Raw genomic sequence first — 18,313 nt, forward strand, 5'->3', positions numbered from 1 at the left:
GCCTGCCACGGGCAAACAGGGACGGACTGGTGGGTGATGTGGGGGTTGGAGGGCGTCTGTGGCACAGCGATCGCCGGATGACAGGAGTTTTCATTTCTCAGAGCAGTGAGGAGGGGGCTCAGCAGAACGGCTGCCTTGTGCTGCCAGGGGGCCGGCGCTGGCCTGTGCAGGGGCCGGGTGACAGAGCCCCTGGGGAGGCAGCCCTGCAGGGCCCGGGCTCCAGGCAGGCCGGGCGTTCCTCAGGGAGGAATTCTGAACGGCGAAAGGCAAAGATGAGCGGTGGGGGAGGAGGAGGCCTGGCTGAGCAGGGAGCTTGGGCTGGAACTCGGGGAAAGGGAGAGTTTCCACCGCTGGCAGAGGGGGCAGGCAGCTCTGGGGGGCCGCAGGGGTGTTGTGAGGCTGTGCAGGGTGCGGATCGGAGAGGTGAAAGCGCAGCAGAACTCGGGCTGGCCACTGCTGTAAAGGATGTAAAAAACATGTTTTTACAAATCATTAGAAACAAAAGGAAGGCCAAGGATAATCTGTATCCTTTATTGGGTGTGGCAGGGAGCGTTGCCACAAAGGATGAGGAAAAGGCTGAGATGCTTAGTGCTTTCTTTGCCTCAGTCTTTAATAGCAAGACCAGCTTTCTTCAGGGTACCCACAGCTGGAAGATAGAGATGAGGAGGAACAGAAGCAAGTCCCCACTGTCTGGGAGGAAACAGTTAGTGACCTGCTGCTCCACTTCCATGTGCACAAGTCTATGGGGCCAGATGGGATTCATCTGAGGGTACTGAAGGAGCTGGCGGAGGAGCTCACCAAGCCGCTCTCCATCTTCTATCAACTGTCTGGGCAAACTGGCAGATGCCAGCAGACTGAAGGTTAGCCAATGTGACACTTGTCTACAAGAAAGGCCAGATGGAGGATCCGGGGAACTACAGGCCTGTCAGCCTGACCTTGGTGCCAAGGAAGGTTATAGAGCAGCTCATCCTGAGCGCCATCACACAGCATGTACAGGACAACCAGGGGATCAGGCCCAGCCAGCATGGGGTTATGACAGGCAGGTCCTGCTTGACAAACCTGATCTCCTTCTATGACAAGATGATCTGCCTAGTGGATGAGGGAAAGGCTGTGGATGCTGTCTACCTGGAGATTATTAAAGCCTTTGACACTGTCTCCCACAGCATCTCCTGGAGAAACTGGCTGCTCATGGCTCGGGTGGGTGCACCCTATGCTGAGTTAAAAGCTGGCTGGATGGCTGAGCCGAAAGAGAGGTGGTGGATGGAGCTACATGCAGCTGGCGCCCAGTCACAAGCAGTGTTCCCCAGGGCTCAGCACTGGGACCGCTAGATAGAATACAGCCTATATATCTCATTATTAAACCTCAATTGCCCATGCTTTAACTATGGACTTTCACTATGGGTTTGTTAAATTCCGTAATATATTACCTGCTATAGTAAAACTCAATACCAATTTAAGTAGGGATTTTGCTATTGTCTTTGCTATCGGTGGAGAAGATGGGAGGACAGTTGGGAGGAATGAAGCAGAACACTGGCAAGCCAGGGTGTGATGTGCAGCATGAGGACAAATGTTGCTGCTTGATTGTATCGTTACGGGTCTTTATTTACCAAGGGAAGGAAAGGAGTGCTGCACAACAAGGACAAAATAAAATCATTCTGAGGCAGAAGGATGCTGCAGCCACTGAGACAATTGCTAAGCAAGAGTATTTAAATCCCTAGGAAATACATCTGTAATATGTACCTGAACATAACACAGCTTTGATTCAGACTCCATATCTTTATTGATGATCTGGATGAGGGGATTGAGTGCACCCTCAGTCAGTTTGCAGGGGACACCAAGCTGGGGTGGTGGTGTTGGTCTGCTTGCATGTAGGAAGGCTGTGGAGGGAGGTCTGGGAAGGCTGGACTGATGGACCAAGGCCAACTGTATGAGGTTCGACCAGGCTCAGTGCCGGGTCCTGCCCCTGGGTCACAGCCACCCCAGGCAGCGCTACAGGCTGGGGGCAGGGGGCTGGGAAGGTGCCTGGTGGGAAAGGGCCTGGGGGTGCTGGTCAGCAGCCAGCTGGGCATGAGCCAGCTGTGTGCCCAGGTGGCCCAGGTGGCCATCAGCATCCTGGCTGGTATCCGAAAGAGTGTGGCCATCAGGAGCAGGGCAATGCCCGTCCCCCTGCGCTGGGCACCGGTGAGGCCGCCCCTGGACCCCTGTGTTCAGCTTTGGGCCCCTCACTGCAGGGGGACGTGGAGGGGCTGGAGCGTGTCCAGAGCCGGGCAGGGGCTGGGGCAGGGGCTGGGGCACAGGGCTGATGAGGAGCGGCTGAGGGACCTGGGGGGGTTCAGCCTGGGGAAGAGGAGGCTCAGGGGGGACCTTATCGCTCTCTACAGCTGCCTGAGAGGGGATTGTAGGCTGGTGGGGGGTTGGTTTCTTCTCCCAGATAACAAGTGACAGGACAAGAAGAAATGGCCTCAAGTTATGCCAGGGGAGGTTTAGATTGGATATGAGGAAAAATTTCTTCATGGAAAGAGTTGTCAAGCACTGCAACGGGCTGCCCATGGAGGTGGTGGAATCACCGTCCCTGGAGGTGTTTAAAAAATGCATAGAAGCGGTGCTTAGAGGCATGGCTTAGTGGTGACTTCGCAGTCCTGGGTTAACGGCTGAACTTCATGATCTCAAAAGTATTTTCCAACCTAAATGATTCTATGATTCTATAAACCAGTTGCTATATTTTAATTTCATTATCTAATGTTTCAGTCTCATTGTTTGTCATTTTGGGGACTAAAGAGAACTCAACTTGTCAGTTCACATGACTATGATGAAGGGCTATAGGGCAAGTATTTTTAATCAAGTGATTCATTGTGGATCATGGTTAATATGCTGTCTGCTCAGTGGGCCTTGATGAGATTTCAGGGAGATTTCTAAGCAGTAGCACACTGTAGGCCAAAATGTAGTAGGCTGAAAACGTAAGCCATACTTAAATTAATAGAATTGCTCTGATTCAGTACAGACAGGATATTACTCAAGTTATTTTGATGCATTGTCTGTACATGTAGTTTGAAGGTTGTTTGGGTTTGGGGATTCATCTGCGTAAAATTTATGAAGTCTGTTTTAATGATTGTTAGAAAATTTCTTGAACGTTGGTCTCAGTTTCTTGGTTTTTTGTTCCTGTGGTGGAATAAAAGCTGAATATGGAGAAGAAGTAATTCTTACTTTGGCTAGAAAGGGAAGTTCAAAAACCTCAGAGACAATCTATTTGAATTAAACACCCCAGGACCCAACATAGATTGTCTTGAGGAATTCATGCAGTCTAAATTTCTTGGAGGTCAGTCTTGGAGGTTGTAGATCAACTAATGGTGAACTCTGGTCACCTGATAAATCTGACCAGGCACCATCTGAGAAAGAGCAGCTTTCTCAGCTGGGAAAGTGATTCAGCTGCTGTAAGGTGTAAGACGTCTGATCTGGTGAAAAGCAACAGCTGGAGGCAGGATACCCCAGGGCATCTAATGTTGCTCTGGAGATCTATGAACATTTTAACCCCACTATCAATTTCTCAAAGCCTAAAGTTGCTACAAGGTCATATTTCTGTGAAAAGACACTAAATGAATATGGTGAACAAAGATCCAGTATCAAAAGTTTCTTATACATCATGTAGCCTATTTTGAAGAGGCACCAGTCTTCCTTTTCTTTGGTGAGCACATGGATTTGTAAATAATCAGCAGTAAGTGGTTTCCAGTTACATAGTGCATAGTTACAAGGTGACATAAAAAAACCACCTTTGTTAAAACCACATAGACTGTTTTATATGTATCTCATACTGCAGGATTGCATACTTATGAGGCGCCTCAAATTTACTTATTTTCACCAAATGTAGGCAGAGTGCTTATCTGTTGAATCAGTAACTTCATCGTGGTCCTAACTGTTCACGTACTTTGGTGTGCTGGCAGCTTGCCATGCGTTAATGAACCCATATAACAAACAGCAGAAGTTTAAAGCAGCAAATTCACAGTCAGATGGCTCCTCCCTGTGAGATTGCAGAGAATGAAGTTTGGACAGAGCAGAGTTTCTTGCAGTCATCGGGCGCTGATTGGCCCTGCACACCGCTGCTGATAACAGCTAAAAATAGCCCTGGTATATAAGCCCAGCAAGCAGCACAGCTGCCCTGGCATTACCTCCACAACTGCCAGCGAGGGAGGAGACCATGTTCTCCAAGTCCCTGCAAGTATGTGACCAAAGAACATTCTGCTTCTTAATTCCACTTAACAATTAACTTGTCAAGTAAAGACACGCACTGGACTGTGTGACTCATGGGGGAAGTAACCAAACTCTGCTTAATAAAAACCACACACACACACAAAAAGACACAAACTGAAGGCCAGATTTTCTGAGCAGGTTTTCTGAGCAGGGTGTGACAGGTGGGCTGGTGGAATGTTTTTGGGAGTGTGCCTGCAACATATCTGTGGTTTTGTGTACAGTGATGTTGTACTCGTATATATACTCAGGTAATCACCTGTATGGGGAGCATACTCTGCGACGATGGAGTTCTGAACACTTGGAAAAAACAAACGTGTTTTTCTTTGACAATGTTTTGGCTCAGCTGGCATTGAGGAGTTCAGGAGTCTATTCTCAGCCTTGCTGTTGATCCTGAGGAAATCGGGTCACTTCCTTGCATTTCTGTTCCTTTTCGAGTTTTGCCTGTCTTCCTCTGTTTTGAACTGTGGACCTTGGCAGAACAGTGACTTCAGTGGTTGACTGCATTGCCAGATAAACCTTTGGGTGCCTGAAGTGCCTTGGATGAATAAAGAAGGTAGTCACCTGTGTTGAAGAGCTCCCCTTTTAAGGTCTGGCAAAAGTTACATTGAACTGAAGACAAGGTATAAGGAGGGAAAGCATTAGAAAGTCTTAAAAATAGGTGGCAGTATCAGCCCTATTAATAGTAACCTATTCCCTCATCTACTAATTCCAGTTGCTCTGAGTTGTCCTCTTTGATTTTATGAAGCTTTGCTTCATAATTTATGAAATTTGCATGAGTGGATTCCTTTTTATTTTAGTTACAGTATTTTAATTTTCTTTTGCTTTATAATAATACACTGCAAAGTTTATAATATCTTGCAAGACTGACAGATGACTTGGCTAATTTGCCTTCCATTTTGGTTTTATGTACTTGATTTTCTGAAAAGGTCACTTACAGCTGCCTAGCCATTTTCCCTTTCAGAAGAACGCTTGATTACCTTTTAATTTATTATTTTACTTGAGAGATCTCTAATGGCAAATGAGATAATTGCAGAGGATGTTGGTTTGGTAGTTCTGCAGATGGAAGTCTTTTTCTGGTCAGGAGACCCAGCATGAGCAGAGGTGTAGAAACTCCCACACAGTGGCTTCCACCTGGTCAAGATACAGAGCTGAGAGGCGTCAGTCCTTACAGCGCACCTAACTTCACCCTTCTGAGCTCTTTGCCTTTCCTCTCGGGAAGTCAATTTTCTGTGTTAATGTGTAGCTAAGAGATAACCTGAGAGTCTCTTATTGGTGCCATCCTCCGCAGGGTATTTAGGCTTTCACTCAACATCATGAGATACCGTTATATGTACTTATTAATTAGTCTGGCATCAGCTCTCACTTGCTGCTTGGCTAGGAATGGGTAGAAATTGCTAATAATGAGTAAAAGGCTCCATATCTCATTAGCACTTTTCTAACTGATGTAGGCCTCCCAGGAAAAGTCCATTTTTTACAAAATTGTGTCATAGTTGTCTCCAAGGTCAGAGCAGCAAGAATGCAAAGATGTCTCTGGGCTTTTACACTTCAGTGATCTATGAGGTTGCTTCTAGGTATTGCAGCCAGTGACCAAGGGCCCACACCTTCCTTACAGAAGTGATACCTGCTACATACTCTGTGAAAATTTTGTGATTTCAGGAAAAGATGAAAACTTTTTGGAAAATCTTCCATTTAGGACGAAAAAAATCTTACATCTTTCTAGTTAGACTGCCTAGTATTCCCAATTCAGACAAACTTAAAGAAGACCCTCAGACTAAAGAAGACCTTCAGACTGATCAGAGCTACATTTCACACTAAGATTTATTTTCAGTCTCAAGCTAAGCTCTTCTTTCAGCAGTGCCACCACCGTCTTTCACTTCAGGGTGGGGAACGTGGTCTCTGAAATCCTAATAACCTGTGCATGGTGATCACCAGCAAAAATCTACTAACGTGAAATTGTAGTTGCAGAAGAAGGTTCACATCTGTGCTTAACTAACCATACTACTTTGATTGATCCTGGTTGTCTGCATTAACTCTGCAGTGAAAAGGGTCATCAAGTAAAGAAAAACTAAAATGAGATATCACCAAGTCAACATCAGGTGCTTGAAGAGGTTGAACTCTTATGTTGAAGAAGGAAGGAAAAAAACCCCAAACAACTCACTATTCATTTAATAACAGCTCAAGGTGATGCGCTAAGGAAAGTGAGCTTGTTCACTGGCAAACTTTGTGGAAACTTTATCACAGAAGTACCAAAAGGTGAAATGAAAAATGTATGAGGGCAATTTTCTAAGGAGAGTGGAAGAGTTCTACAGTTCACTGTAAAGCTCAAGGTCAGCCAGCTGCATTAACCCAGGTGTACAGCACTGCCATTGATGATGTACGCAGAGGTTAAACTTTGCTGCCTTAGAGAGAGATGTAAAGATGCTGATCTCTGCTATTTCACACTGAACAAGCATGGGTTTATCAGGGAGCCAAAAGCCAGAGGTCCTTAAGCCAAACAGTAGGTACACCACAGAGGATCCTGTAATCCACTCTGCAGATCTGTGCGTGTGACCTGCTGCGCAGGTAGTTCATGGCTTCATGTGGCACAGCTAAATGTCACTGATGCCAGCATCTGAACCCATGGGAACTAGTCTGAGTCACAAGTAATTTCAAACTGAGTTGTTGAAGGCTTCATCTTTTAGAAATAATGTGCCTCAAAATATAGAAAGTAATTTCTGCTTTCAGCCAAATTGTTTGCTAAACAGCAGAGTGAAACACAAATGTATCCAATGAAATCAGCAGCAATCATGCACTCTTTGGGCCTTACTTACTGAGGAGAATTGAAACTAGCCTGAGATCCACAGGAGTTGTACATGCCATTTTGAACACTACCTGTAAATAGTAATTCACAAATTGGGATTGGAGTAGCGTGTTATGCGCTGGCCTGTTGCTTGGGGAATTTAATCCTAGTTTGCATGTACATGCTTAAGTCCTAATTTAGATTTAATTTATGACAAGAAGCATACTAAGAAATGAACAGAAATAAACTAAATGGGAACTTGCACTAAGAACACTTGTAAGTTAAAACAAAAGGCATGCATTACTTACTCCATTGCAGATTTCTAAGTAAAGTCATGTAATTTTAGTTCTATGACAGTTGTGAGTCGACAGTAACAGGGACATCACACTCACCTGGTGTTGCTTTTCTGCATCATGCTTTAACATTATGGAGAATTTATTTTGAAAAGAAAGGGCTGAGGGTATCTACATTCCTCCTTTCATCAGCTACGTTATCCGTATAGCGCACAGGTTGGGACAATCTGTAATGCTCTCTATTGTATCCCCTACAGTACCGCTTTCCAGAGCAGTCTCAGTCCTGTTAGGAAGTATCTTTTGTTTTTAATTGAAATGACAGTTTTGGAATGATAGTAAAATAAATAAACTACTGCCCTCTAGAAGCCTCTCTACTGAATGCAGCATTAGGAGATGATTTTGTACCTTTTAAGTGCCACTTCCTTATGAATGGGTAGCTGTGACTGTCTCAGCATGAGTGCTGAGATAATTATCCATAATGAAATTCCTCTTCACACTGAATGGCAGTGAGTTTTTCTGTTGAAGGTGTTAATGATTATTAATGTTACAGCAAAGTTTGATCCATGTGTATACTGTATCCATGTGAAAACATGATTATATATAAAATCTATATAAAATATACATAAAATAATATATATTATATATAATTATATATAAAAATAATGTCATGCTTTTGGACTAGAACTTACTTTGCAAATCTCCTGTCTGAGCTGATTCTAGTGATCTGCCCTTCTGTTCAGTTTCATCCAGAGACCTTTAGAGCTAAAATAATGCATTTTCACAATAAGGTAAAGGAGAGCTTGATATTATGTCTGTGTTGGATTCATAATGTCTGGAGGCTGAATACAGAGTGGGCTGTCATAAATTTGCCACTTAATGAATGCAAAGTTTTCTGGCCTAGGTTTTGCCATCCCATCCCATTTCTCTGGACATTCAGGTTGTATACCTGTTGTATCACTTCTTGTCTTTTGTTCCATGCACTTGAGTGTGAGACATTTTCTAAGAAGGAAAAAAATCACAGTTCTGCCATCAAACCAACATGTTCTGAGGCATTGTTGAGGAAAAATATCTGCTCACACAACCTCAGCATGAGGCTGATGAGAAGAGCTTTGTACATCCTTGCATGTTTTGTACATTTGGGGAGGGAAACATGCAGTCTGACCCCAAATATCTGAGACAAATGCCTTTTTATGTTTCTGAAGATCAAACAAAACTTGATAGTGATGCGTTGTAATTCAAAAGGAAATGAAAATTAGTGGGTTGATTCCTTGCATTGGTGAACTTGTTAAATAAGTAGCTTATTGAAGCTACTAGCATGCAAAAAATGCAGCTGCAAATTACCAGTAGTTCAGAACTGTCCCCAGAAGATATATTTTCATAACCCATTCAAACACACTGGTTTAGTACCTGGTTGCTGCTTAGTTGTGTTTTATTAGGCAACTAAGCAGTTAAATAATCCCAGGTAAAATCATAGCCCCAAATAACATTTACTGCAGCCACACCAAGATTTTACTTCTTTTCATCCATAATGGAAGTTTATTCCCAACATGAATACTGTTACCTGGGTCATATAAAGCTTGTTGTGCCCTGCTCTCACAGAGTGAGCTGGGTGGCAGCACCAAGGGAGCACCGGGGGACGGATGGGCTGCATACCCTGATCCTTCTTGGTAACTTAGCAGTCTGCTGTAGAACTCCATGATAGAATTACATTCTGGATGCTTGGCCTCTGATTCACCCCCTCGGGACAAATCTTTGCTGGAACTGAAGCTTGGATCAGGCTTGTGAAAGCTGATAGTGCGTCAGAGTTCACCTACAATAGAGGTCTTATGTGGAGATGTGGCAGTCCCTTTTCTGAAGCTGTCCTCTTCTTTTATTAATGGGATGACGTGCTCATATTCATTTATATATCTCATAAACCTCAAACTATAATGACTTGGCTTATGAAGAGTTCATAATTCAGTGTCTAAGGTTCTTGTACGTAACTCAAAGCCTCTGCTACTTCTGACTTGTGAGAAAATGATAGGCCAAACTAAGCGACTCATTCTTTGCAGTAAAATGAGAGTGTACTAATTATTTATCAGTATCTTACCCTTAATTTGGCTGAAGAAGGAGCTAATTTCATAACACAAAGCAGAGCTGTGTAGGCAATAAACCCCATTATAGTCAAAGAGCTTCCACCCAGATGTAAGTGATAAGTCAGTTTTATATGACAGCAAAGCAGTAAATGCATGAATAGATTCCTGAAGTAGTGCATATATTGCCTCCTACAACATTTATCTTAAATCCAGCTTTCAGAATCTATTTAGAAAAACACATATTTATATGAACAAGGACTCTGGTTTGCATGTTCTCTTCTGGGGGTTCTACAGGGAGATTTTTGAAAATCATTTTTTTGGGGGGGTGGGCTGGGTTTTTCTCTCTGTGGATACCTAAAAGCACAGCTGGAATACCAGATGTGTGGTATTCACACTTCAGCTTCTGTAGCCTGTGAGCACCTTGTATGAATCCTGGGGCAGGGAAGGAGTGCAAGGTGGTACCTCATGGGTAAAAGCAGATGGAGAAGGGACCTTCCAGGGGCACTGCTGCCCAGGAGCATCTTGACCCAGATGGGGTCCAGCTCATTCCTGCAGTAGTTCCTGCATCTGGTTTGGGATGGACATGGCTTCAGGGCATCTTAGCTCCCTTTCTCTGTATTGCACAGCTTCCCTTCTGCTGTGCTGAGCCTCGGCACAATAATCATCATCTTGCGAACTAATTATAATACACCACTAAACCCAGACAGTTGGGAAGGAAGGATTTAAATGTTTTGACATGTTGAGTCTCTACTGAAATCGCTGCGTCTAGAGTTTAACTCTCAGAAAAGCAAGGCATGCACAACTCCTGAAGTTGGAGAGGACACGTGCATAGAAATTAGGCACTAAAGCCACAAATTTCTTTTGACTTAATAATTACAGCAGGATTTGTCTGACCATTATAACGTCTTTATCTGAGCTTGTTATCCTGGGCTTCTTTTATTGCCAGTGGAAAAAAGTAGTCACTTCTAGGGCACGTTTTTTCATTTGAAAATAGACATCTAAATAGGTCACATACATCACATCTTGTAAGTGCCGATGTCTTGAATGCTGATTTTCTTTAAACATTTTGGTTTAGCACTGGTGGTATTACCTCCTTACTGTTCTCATAGCTGGCAGTATTTTCTCTTCCAGAGCTGATATATATGTTCCTGTGATATAAATTGTTCAAAGCACTTGCCTATGTCAAAACTGTTTTCAATGAGGCTACAGGTAACCTCACTCAAGATGACCCATTTCCCGTTGTTTCCAGGAGCCCTCATTAAAGGGAAATTATGTTGTCACATGAGGTGCTAAGGCAAAACAAATTTTCAGCAAAACCAAAAGCTTATAATTCTATAGGTGATAACACATTATTTAGGGATGCATTTTAGAGATACAATGACTACACTTATGCTTTTGGCAGACTTTTGTAACTGTAATATATAATTACAATGCAATGATTCTTTCTGCCACATATAAGTACACTTAGCCCATGTCCTTGGAAGTTTGCCGGTAGGCCTAAGAATAATTATACTATAAATGTTTGGTGATTAATATGCCGAATCCAAAAATTACATGTAAAAATTCGAAATCAAAGGAGTAATAACACTTAATTTTCTTATAGTTAACCTTCCAGTCATTTGAATGAGTGCTAATTAGATCTAAAAACCACAACCACACTTTTACGCTAATTATAATGTTGATTATGTTGTAATTACAGTTGCAAGAGGATAATGAGATTTACTTGTTAACCATTTCAGTGCTTCATGGAGTGCATATGAAGCAGCTGTTGTGGGGAATTCCTGTAGAGCTTACCCAAAGACGCGGAGGTGTTGGCTGCTGCTGCTCTGGACCTGTGTCAAACGCCTAGGGGTCACGGGAGGGGACTGGAGATCATCATGAAAGCACACAGTTAAGAGCACTTTCAGGAAAGACAAGTGTTTGATCCTGTCAATATCATACCCCAAAGGCCTCCCTCTGTCAAAAGGGGAAGGTAAAACGGCTCGTGCCTGGCAGTGCGGGCTGCCGAGAGCCTGTGAGCCGGAGCTGTGGCCGCCCCGAAAGGGGAGCAGAGGGTGAGGGGGCAGAGGCGCAGGAAGGGACTTCCCAAGGGCAGGAGGGCGCAAAGTCCCCCCAGGCAATGATGGCAATGAGGAGGAGGTCGCTCCAAACCCCTTGGCGTTCATCTGCTCTCCCCTCCAGTGTCAGCCTTCCTTTCTCCATGCCTTTTGGCTGTGTCAGGCCTTTCCGTGTGCCACCTCTCGCTTAGGGTCCTGGCGTGGTGACCTCTGAGTCATGCAAGGAATGCAGGGCAAAGGAAGGGAGTGTAAATGACAACAGTATGTCAATAGCAGGCTGAGGCCCTCAGAAGGTTTCTTCCATACTCGACCCCAGCATATTATCGCTCTCCTGTCTCCCCTCTACAACCAGCACCCTGAGGGATATGCTGAGAGATAGTTAGGGCACCCAAATATTTTATTTTCCCAGGGCCCTGAGGCTCTTTGTTCTCCTGCATAGCGCCATCTCCTTCCTCTGCTCCTGACGCCATTGGGAGTGGTGGCACCACAGGTGCTTTTCTCACCTTAGAGTATTCAGTTTTGGCTTCTGTACCGCTTCGTGCCACACACCCAGGGGTTTTCGCAGAGGCAGAGCTCTGCTTTGCTGCACTTCATGCACCGACCCAACAGCCAATGTGCAGGGTAAGGAAATTAGGCTCTTTTGTCCTTACCTTTCTTAGCAGTTACTAGGATTTTGAACAGCTAGAAGCAGGACAAACACCCTTCAGAAAAGAAGGAAAAAACATCCCTGTTCCTGAAAGCAATGAACCCAGCCTGCTGTAGACCTTCCCTCCTCCCCTGTTGCTGGTGCTCCCAGCTGTAGAATAAGGGAGGGAACAGAAATGCTGAAAACAGGGGAAGAGCAGAATTATTTGCTCAGAGACTGATCCTGCCGTAGGTACCAGGAGCTTGTCTCCTCCCCTGTGAGTTAACCCCACCCTCTTTTTTTATACTCTGGGCTATTTTGGGCAGGCAGTGAGAACTGCAGCTCTGACAGATGAGGATACTGTACCAGAGCACAGCAGCACTTGTTGCTCTGAAGAACCACAAACCGTAACAGGGACTGCTTCTCTCTCTGCTGCCTGCCTTTTTTTCTTTTTTTTTTTTTGTTGTTGTTATTATTTATTTATTAACCTGCAAACTTGTTTTCTTTGCTGGTTTTGAGCTTTATCATTACAAATGATGTTTTAAGTGCTTTGTCAGAGCTGTTTGGAAGGGAAACCCACCCACCGTGCAGTTGAAAGCTCCTTTTGCCACTTACTAGCAGGAGATCAGCTGGTAGCCTTGGGGGTGGAAAATGACAGACTCTGTTGCTGCTAATGGGGAAGGAAGGGACCCTGAAATTGAGCTCTTTGTGAAGGTAAGTTGCACTGTGAACTGGACACTGGTGTGACTCTCGAATCAGCTCGGCTTCTACTGCATAATCAAACTTTAATTTTCTGGCGCTGAGTGGAAGCGGTGCTTTGACAGCCTGCTATCTCTTGCACACACATTCACACTGCTTTCTTCTTCGTGTCATTACAATTAGGTAATGTTGTGGAGGGAGAGAGTTCCTGTATTTCACTGTTATTTCTCTCTTCATGAGTTTGTCCTGTTATTAGTCTGCTGCCTGCAATGTACTGTGTCCTAACTTTAGATTTGAAGCTTTAGACTTGAGGTTTTTCACCAAGAATCCTGACTTCCTTCTCCATTTTTGGGAAGCGAGCATGAAGGGCTGAGTGGTACCATGATGTGGTACCTGGGCAGAGGCTGTCAGGTCTGAAACACTAATGGATCATTAAACAAAAAGGAGTGAGATAAGCTGCCAGTCCTCTGATTATTTCCTGCAGTACTTTTTTTTTCCCCTAAAAAATTGTAAATTAAATCAGTTTTTCCTCTGTTTACTCAGCCCAAAGCTCCTTCTGATTTTATACAAGGGTAACTGAGAACGTAAACTGATTTAATGAAAATATAGAAAAATAAGTGCACCTGCTATATGGTAGGATTTCAGCATGTTTCAAATTGGGTACATCTGTTGGTCTTGGGCTGTGAAAATCTTACCATTAAAATCAGTTGCACAGTTTAAAACCCATTACACATACAACTTTACTAATAGCAAACTTTAGGCAGAATCGTCCTAGTGAAGACCCAGATTTTTTGATGTTCAGAGCATGTTTCAAAGCCTCTACATATGTCGAGGCTGAAATCCACTATGCCTATGTAAAATGCAGGTGTTTGGTTTCTCCGAGCCTAAATGATCCCTGGAAATCAATAGGACTATTATTAATATGCGGGAGTTACATCAAACCCTTTGCAAACAGAGTACTGACTGATTGGGAAAGAAAATTCCAGCCCCTCCCTTCTGTCACGTTGAAGGTATATAATTGTTTTGTACTCCCTGATGGATATTTTGGGCTGTAAGTTGAAATGTCAGCCATATCCGTGATGTGTATACATGGCCACTTCATGTGTCTTCCAAAACCAGTCAGTTCAGGTGCAGCCTTTCTGACTGAGCCAGCATCGAGGTCTTTGTCCTTAGCAAGCAGATTTTACAAGGATTTCTGGTTTATAAATGCCCAGTAGATCCTTTGTGCAGAGCTTCACGTATCAGAAAGGACCTGCATGGGTCCATACATCCAGATACCTTGCCTCTCACAAGTTCTTTCTACCAAAGTGAGTTTAATGGAGGAATAGGTTAGTGTTTGTTAGATTGTTTGGCCCTTTGTCATCACAAATGTATTCTGCAACGCAAACCTTTAGCTACTGATTTGTTTTAGTGCCCACACTATTTTATAGAGGCTGATATGGATGTTTGTGATACGTATTGTTCTTTGGCTGTATCAGCTGTAAAAGTGAAGGTCATTGCCCAGATTCATTGTGGGAAGTTCTGGATGCATAAGGTACTGGAAAAAATTTGCACTGTATTGAATTCAGCCATGCCATCACCTAAAGATTTATAACTCCAGAAAGAACATTTTTAGTAATGTGACTTCCTGCATAATGCATGTTACAGAATTGCATAGAGACTCTCACATAAAACTCATAATTTGTAGAACTGGAGCAAAAGAATTAATTGGTATCTTCCTGGAGACTTTCCATTTAGGTTGAAAAACTGCAGACCTTGATGTTTTGGAATGGTGCCATTAATTTAACTGAAAGTCTAAAAAGTTGTATATTAAAGCATGTAGCCAGAGTACGGAATTATACAGCTCAGAAGTTGGAAAATAAAAAAGAGAAGAACATGCAAATGAGAGATGACCTAGAAGCTGAAAAATAGGAGATTTAAGAGAAATGTGAACAGGTGAAAACTTTTCTGGAGCATGAAATCTAAAAGAATAGGATATCCATAAGGGAAGATAAACAGGAAGGCTGATCCAGAAGAGAATCTACAAAGGAGATAGCACTTTCTCTGTCTGTTTGAAGGCTGGAAAGAACAGAAAGGTGGCAACTTTTGGATGAGATACTGGAAAAAGTGGCAAATCGAAATATACCGGACCACACTTGAGGCAAGTTCTGATGTTGGGGTCAATAAGCATTTCATCATTTGATTTTGTTGGAGCTAATACTTTTCTTGAGGAAGCTGTCCCTCATCCTTAAATGAACACAGAGCCAGAAGATGCCGAGATGGGTGAGAAAAATGTGGGGCAGTAGATGTGGCCTGGCAGAAAATCTTATCTTCCACAAACACAAATAAACCAGAAAGGGCTGCTTTTCACCAACCATACAGTCTCTAATAAAAGCAGTTTCTGTCTTGGGTTAAAAAAAGTGGGTGTTACACAGTTGCTCTATTTCCCTTTCCTATTTAACAACCAGGAGAGCAGGAGCCTTAGAAAGGCAAGTAGGGAGACAATTGTAAACAAAAGAGCTGTGCTGTAACCTAATGCAGGTTAGCTATCTCCTGAGCTAAGCAGATAGGCTGGGCAGCACCAGGACACAGCTAGCTGAACGGTTACGGCAGAGACAGGTTAAGCGGTTATCACACCTTTTTGTTATCATCCCCATTGATTTCAGCAGTGCCCTAACCTGGATCTGTGAGATATTTTTTTTGTGAACGAGTGTTTGTTCTTGCCAGATGCTCGATTGAGAGTAGCTCCCCACCACCACTGCTTCCCTGCCAAATGTGGGGCAGGCCACAAGCAGACTGATGGTGTGACAACAGGCAGAGCTGAGGAACGGTGAGGTCTGCTGGGGAGGTGGTGCCACCTTAATCAGCCCTGCCGTTTGTGTAAGCAGGCCTTTTGTGAACACTGAAACTCTCCAGCAGCAATCCCCTCTCTAAACTTGTTTGACAAGGAATCAGAAGAAGCTGCCAGAGCCAAAGGCTTGATACGCGGTAGCGCGAGACACTGGCAGCAGCAGCAGCAGCAGCAGCAGCAGCAGCAGCAGCAGCCTTGGGGAGGTGAGCATCAGGAGGCAGTGCTTGCTGTGTGCTTAACCCAGCTTGTTGTAACTCAGGTTCATTGTAATTCTTTGTGTGCTGGAGAAGCAAAGTGCTTCTGTACAAATGACACCCTGATGGAAGGTATATTTAGCTTTTCCTGACAATCTTGCACCTGTGTACTTGAATGTAATGACTAAACTGAAATGGTGCTCTTTTTTTACATACAGACTATTAAAATCCACATGGGAGGATCACAGAACTTTTATGGCTTATTTCTTTGCAGTGGAAACAGGTGTTTGGACATATATTCCTTGCATTTCAGAATTAGAGCAATGCGTAATATCTAGAATGTTAATTTGAAGGGAGATAGGTTGTATACAAGGAAAAACAAAACATGATAAAGGCAAGACTGTCTATTTACATTGCTCAGAATATGTGCAGGAAAAACAAAGCAATCAAACCACAGAAGTGGTCCAAAGTACATTTCGTTTTAAAAATTGTCCTGCTTTAGAAACACTGTACAACAAGATATACTTTAATCTTTATTTCTGACAATGAGAAGGCAGTAGTACCATCATCGTGGTAGGAGAATGTGTGGTGAGCTGGCAGGCAGTTATTCCTGGAAGGAGTCAAGTCATTGTGGTATTGAGTGAGTAATATTCTGAATAAGTTCATCAGCTCAGGTGTGCAAGAGCTTTTGCTTGAAAGGTGTAAGGTTTTACTTCACAAAGCGTTTAACCACAGTCACACCCAACACCCATCTAGAGAAAACGTGAAGGTGCTTGCAGGCATAAGAAGCAAGAGAGACCCCTCAAAGGCCTTGAGCTTCCACACTTGCTGAGTCAGACATTGTACATATTCCTGTCTGCCAGCTGAAGACTTAAAGGCCCAACGGCACCCAGTGCTCTCAGCCTGTTCCTTCCATCGGGAGCTGAGCGTTGTGTAGACCAAACACAATGATGGTATATTTGCACCGTCTCAGGGAGATGGTACCAGCCAAGGTAAGATTCAAGGACTAGCAGCATCAAAGTATTGGTAGAGCCCCTTGCAGTCATTTCTTGTCAGAGGATTATCACAAAGAGGTTAGTCCTGGGACGCTCGCAGTCCCCTGGAACAGCAAATAGACACACAAGGAACCTGTGAGCCCTTTGTCATCTCTGATGGTTTCATTTCGGGGAGTTTTAGGTGTCTGTTTAGGAGTACGTTTAAAAGTGATGGCAAGATTTGGCACCAAATGTATACCCCTGAATGAATTGGTCAGTGAGAGAGCCTGGCTGTCCAGGACAAAGCAAGTCATCCTGAGGTAGTGTGCTCCATCAAAAGCCCAGGAGCTGCTGCTCTTGGGAGGGTGTAGCTGCCTTCTCCTCTCCTTTGGACACAGTTATCCCAGAAATTATCCCAGGGAGGTGCAAAATTTCTTTTTAGGCATTCTTGGATTTCTTTTTGTGCGTTTTCTGGATTTTTTTTAAAAAAGTTATCTCTGCTGAAAAGTGATTTCAAACTAACCCTGGTTTGGATTTTGGTGAACTGCTGTAACATAGTCTTAAAGGAAGGTATAAATAAAAATGTGACTCCTGGTGTAAACAATCATTCCCTACTATTAAGGCTTCTGTGGTTTTAAAGTAAAAGTCACTGATAAGAAAACTGATTTCATTTTCAGAATTTCAGGATTATCAAATCCTGTAACAGCTTTATAAACTGGAAGGGAGAACTTGACGGGAACCTTTTCACCCATTATAACAATACTGTAATTTATTTGTAATTTATTTGATTCAAAAACTTCCCTCAAGAAGTATTTTGATGATAAATAGAAACTGCAATCAGATCTGCAAAGTACAAAGTTAATTTCTGTTTCTTGAGAAGTGTGGGTATTATGGGTATTATGAACTCAGCTTTTGGCTTCCATACAATATCACTCCTATGTTCACTGAAACTTTCTAGGTAAAGAGGAAATAATAGAGAAAAGCACAAGGAAGAATAATGATACTGAAACATGTGGTTCAACCTGCCTGGTGTTCCAAGACTGACAATAACATTTATTTGGATCCTTGCTCATGAGGTTGGCCAAGCCTTTCACGTTTCGAGAGAGATATAGCCACCCTACAAAGCAGACACGTAGTGTGTGCAGTCTCCGACCCTCTTCATCTGTCACCTTGGAAGTGGTGTGAGCATGGGGGTTGTGATGAATCTTGCATTTTTCATCCATTCAGAGCTGTTGAGCAGGTGATGGGCACCACGATTCACGTCTCTTCCAAACTTATTTTGGTGAGGCAGTGTATAATCAATCAGCAGCCTAAGTTTCCTCTTTTAGGGTACTGGCCTTGTGCATTGGTATTAAGGTTGCCAAATTTGTAAGATCTACCAGTAGTCCAGACACCAGCATATAATATATGCTGGGAGGACGATAGTTTTACTAGGCTTGTTTAAACATCTATAAATATTTCATATGCTCCGTGCAGGGGGACTCAGATATTTCAGTGTAATTATGCCTCAGTTCCTAACTTGCTTAGATCTTTTCAATTCAG

The 18,313-nt window shown here is 43.4% G+C and overlaps 1 protein-coding gene across 3 annotated transcripts in view; it reads left to right on the plus strand.

The window, feature by feature from the left end:
- CLIC5 (chloride intracellular channel 5) overlaps nt 1-18,313 on the plus strand; it is a 93,865-nt gene that overhangs the window by 22,429 nt on the left and 53,123 nt on the right. The window contains exon 1 of one of the 3 annotated variants that reach the window (XM_027789220.2): nt 12,441-12,788. The exons of the other annotated variants lie outside the window; for them this stretch is intronic. Coding sequence (XP_027645021.1) covers nt 12,726-12,788 — 63 coding nt within the window. The 5' untranslated portion in view covers nt 12,441-12,725. Of the gene's footprint in view, nt 1-12,440; nt 12,789-18,313 lie in introns of those variants that run through there. 3 annotated transcript variants of the gene reach the window in all.

This window comes from Falco peregrinus, chromosome 7 (assembly GCF_023634155.1).
Source record: "Falco peregrinus isolate bFalPer1 chromosome 7, bFalPer1.pri, whole genome shotgun sequence".
In the NCBI taxonomy this organism is placed as follows: domain Eukaryota; kingdom Metazoa; phylum Chordata; class Aves; order Falconiformes; family Falconidae; genus Falco; species Falco peregrinus.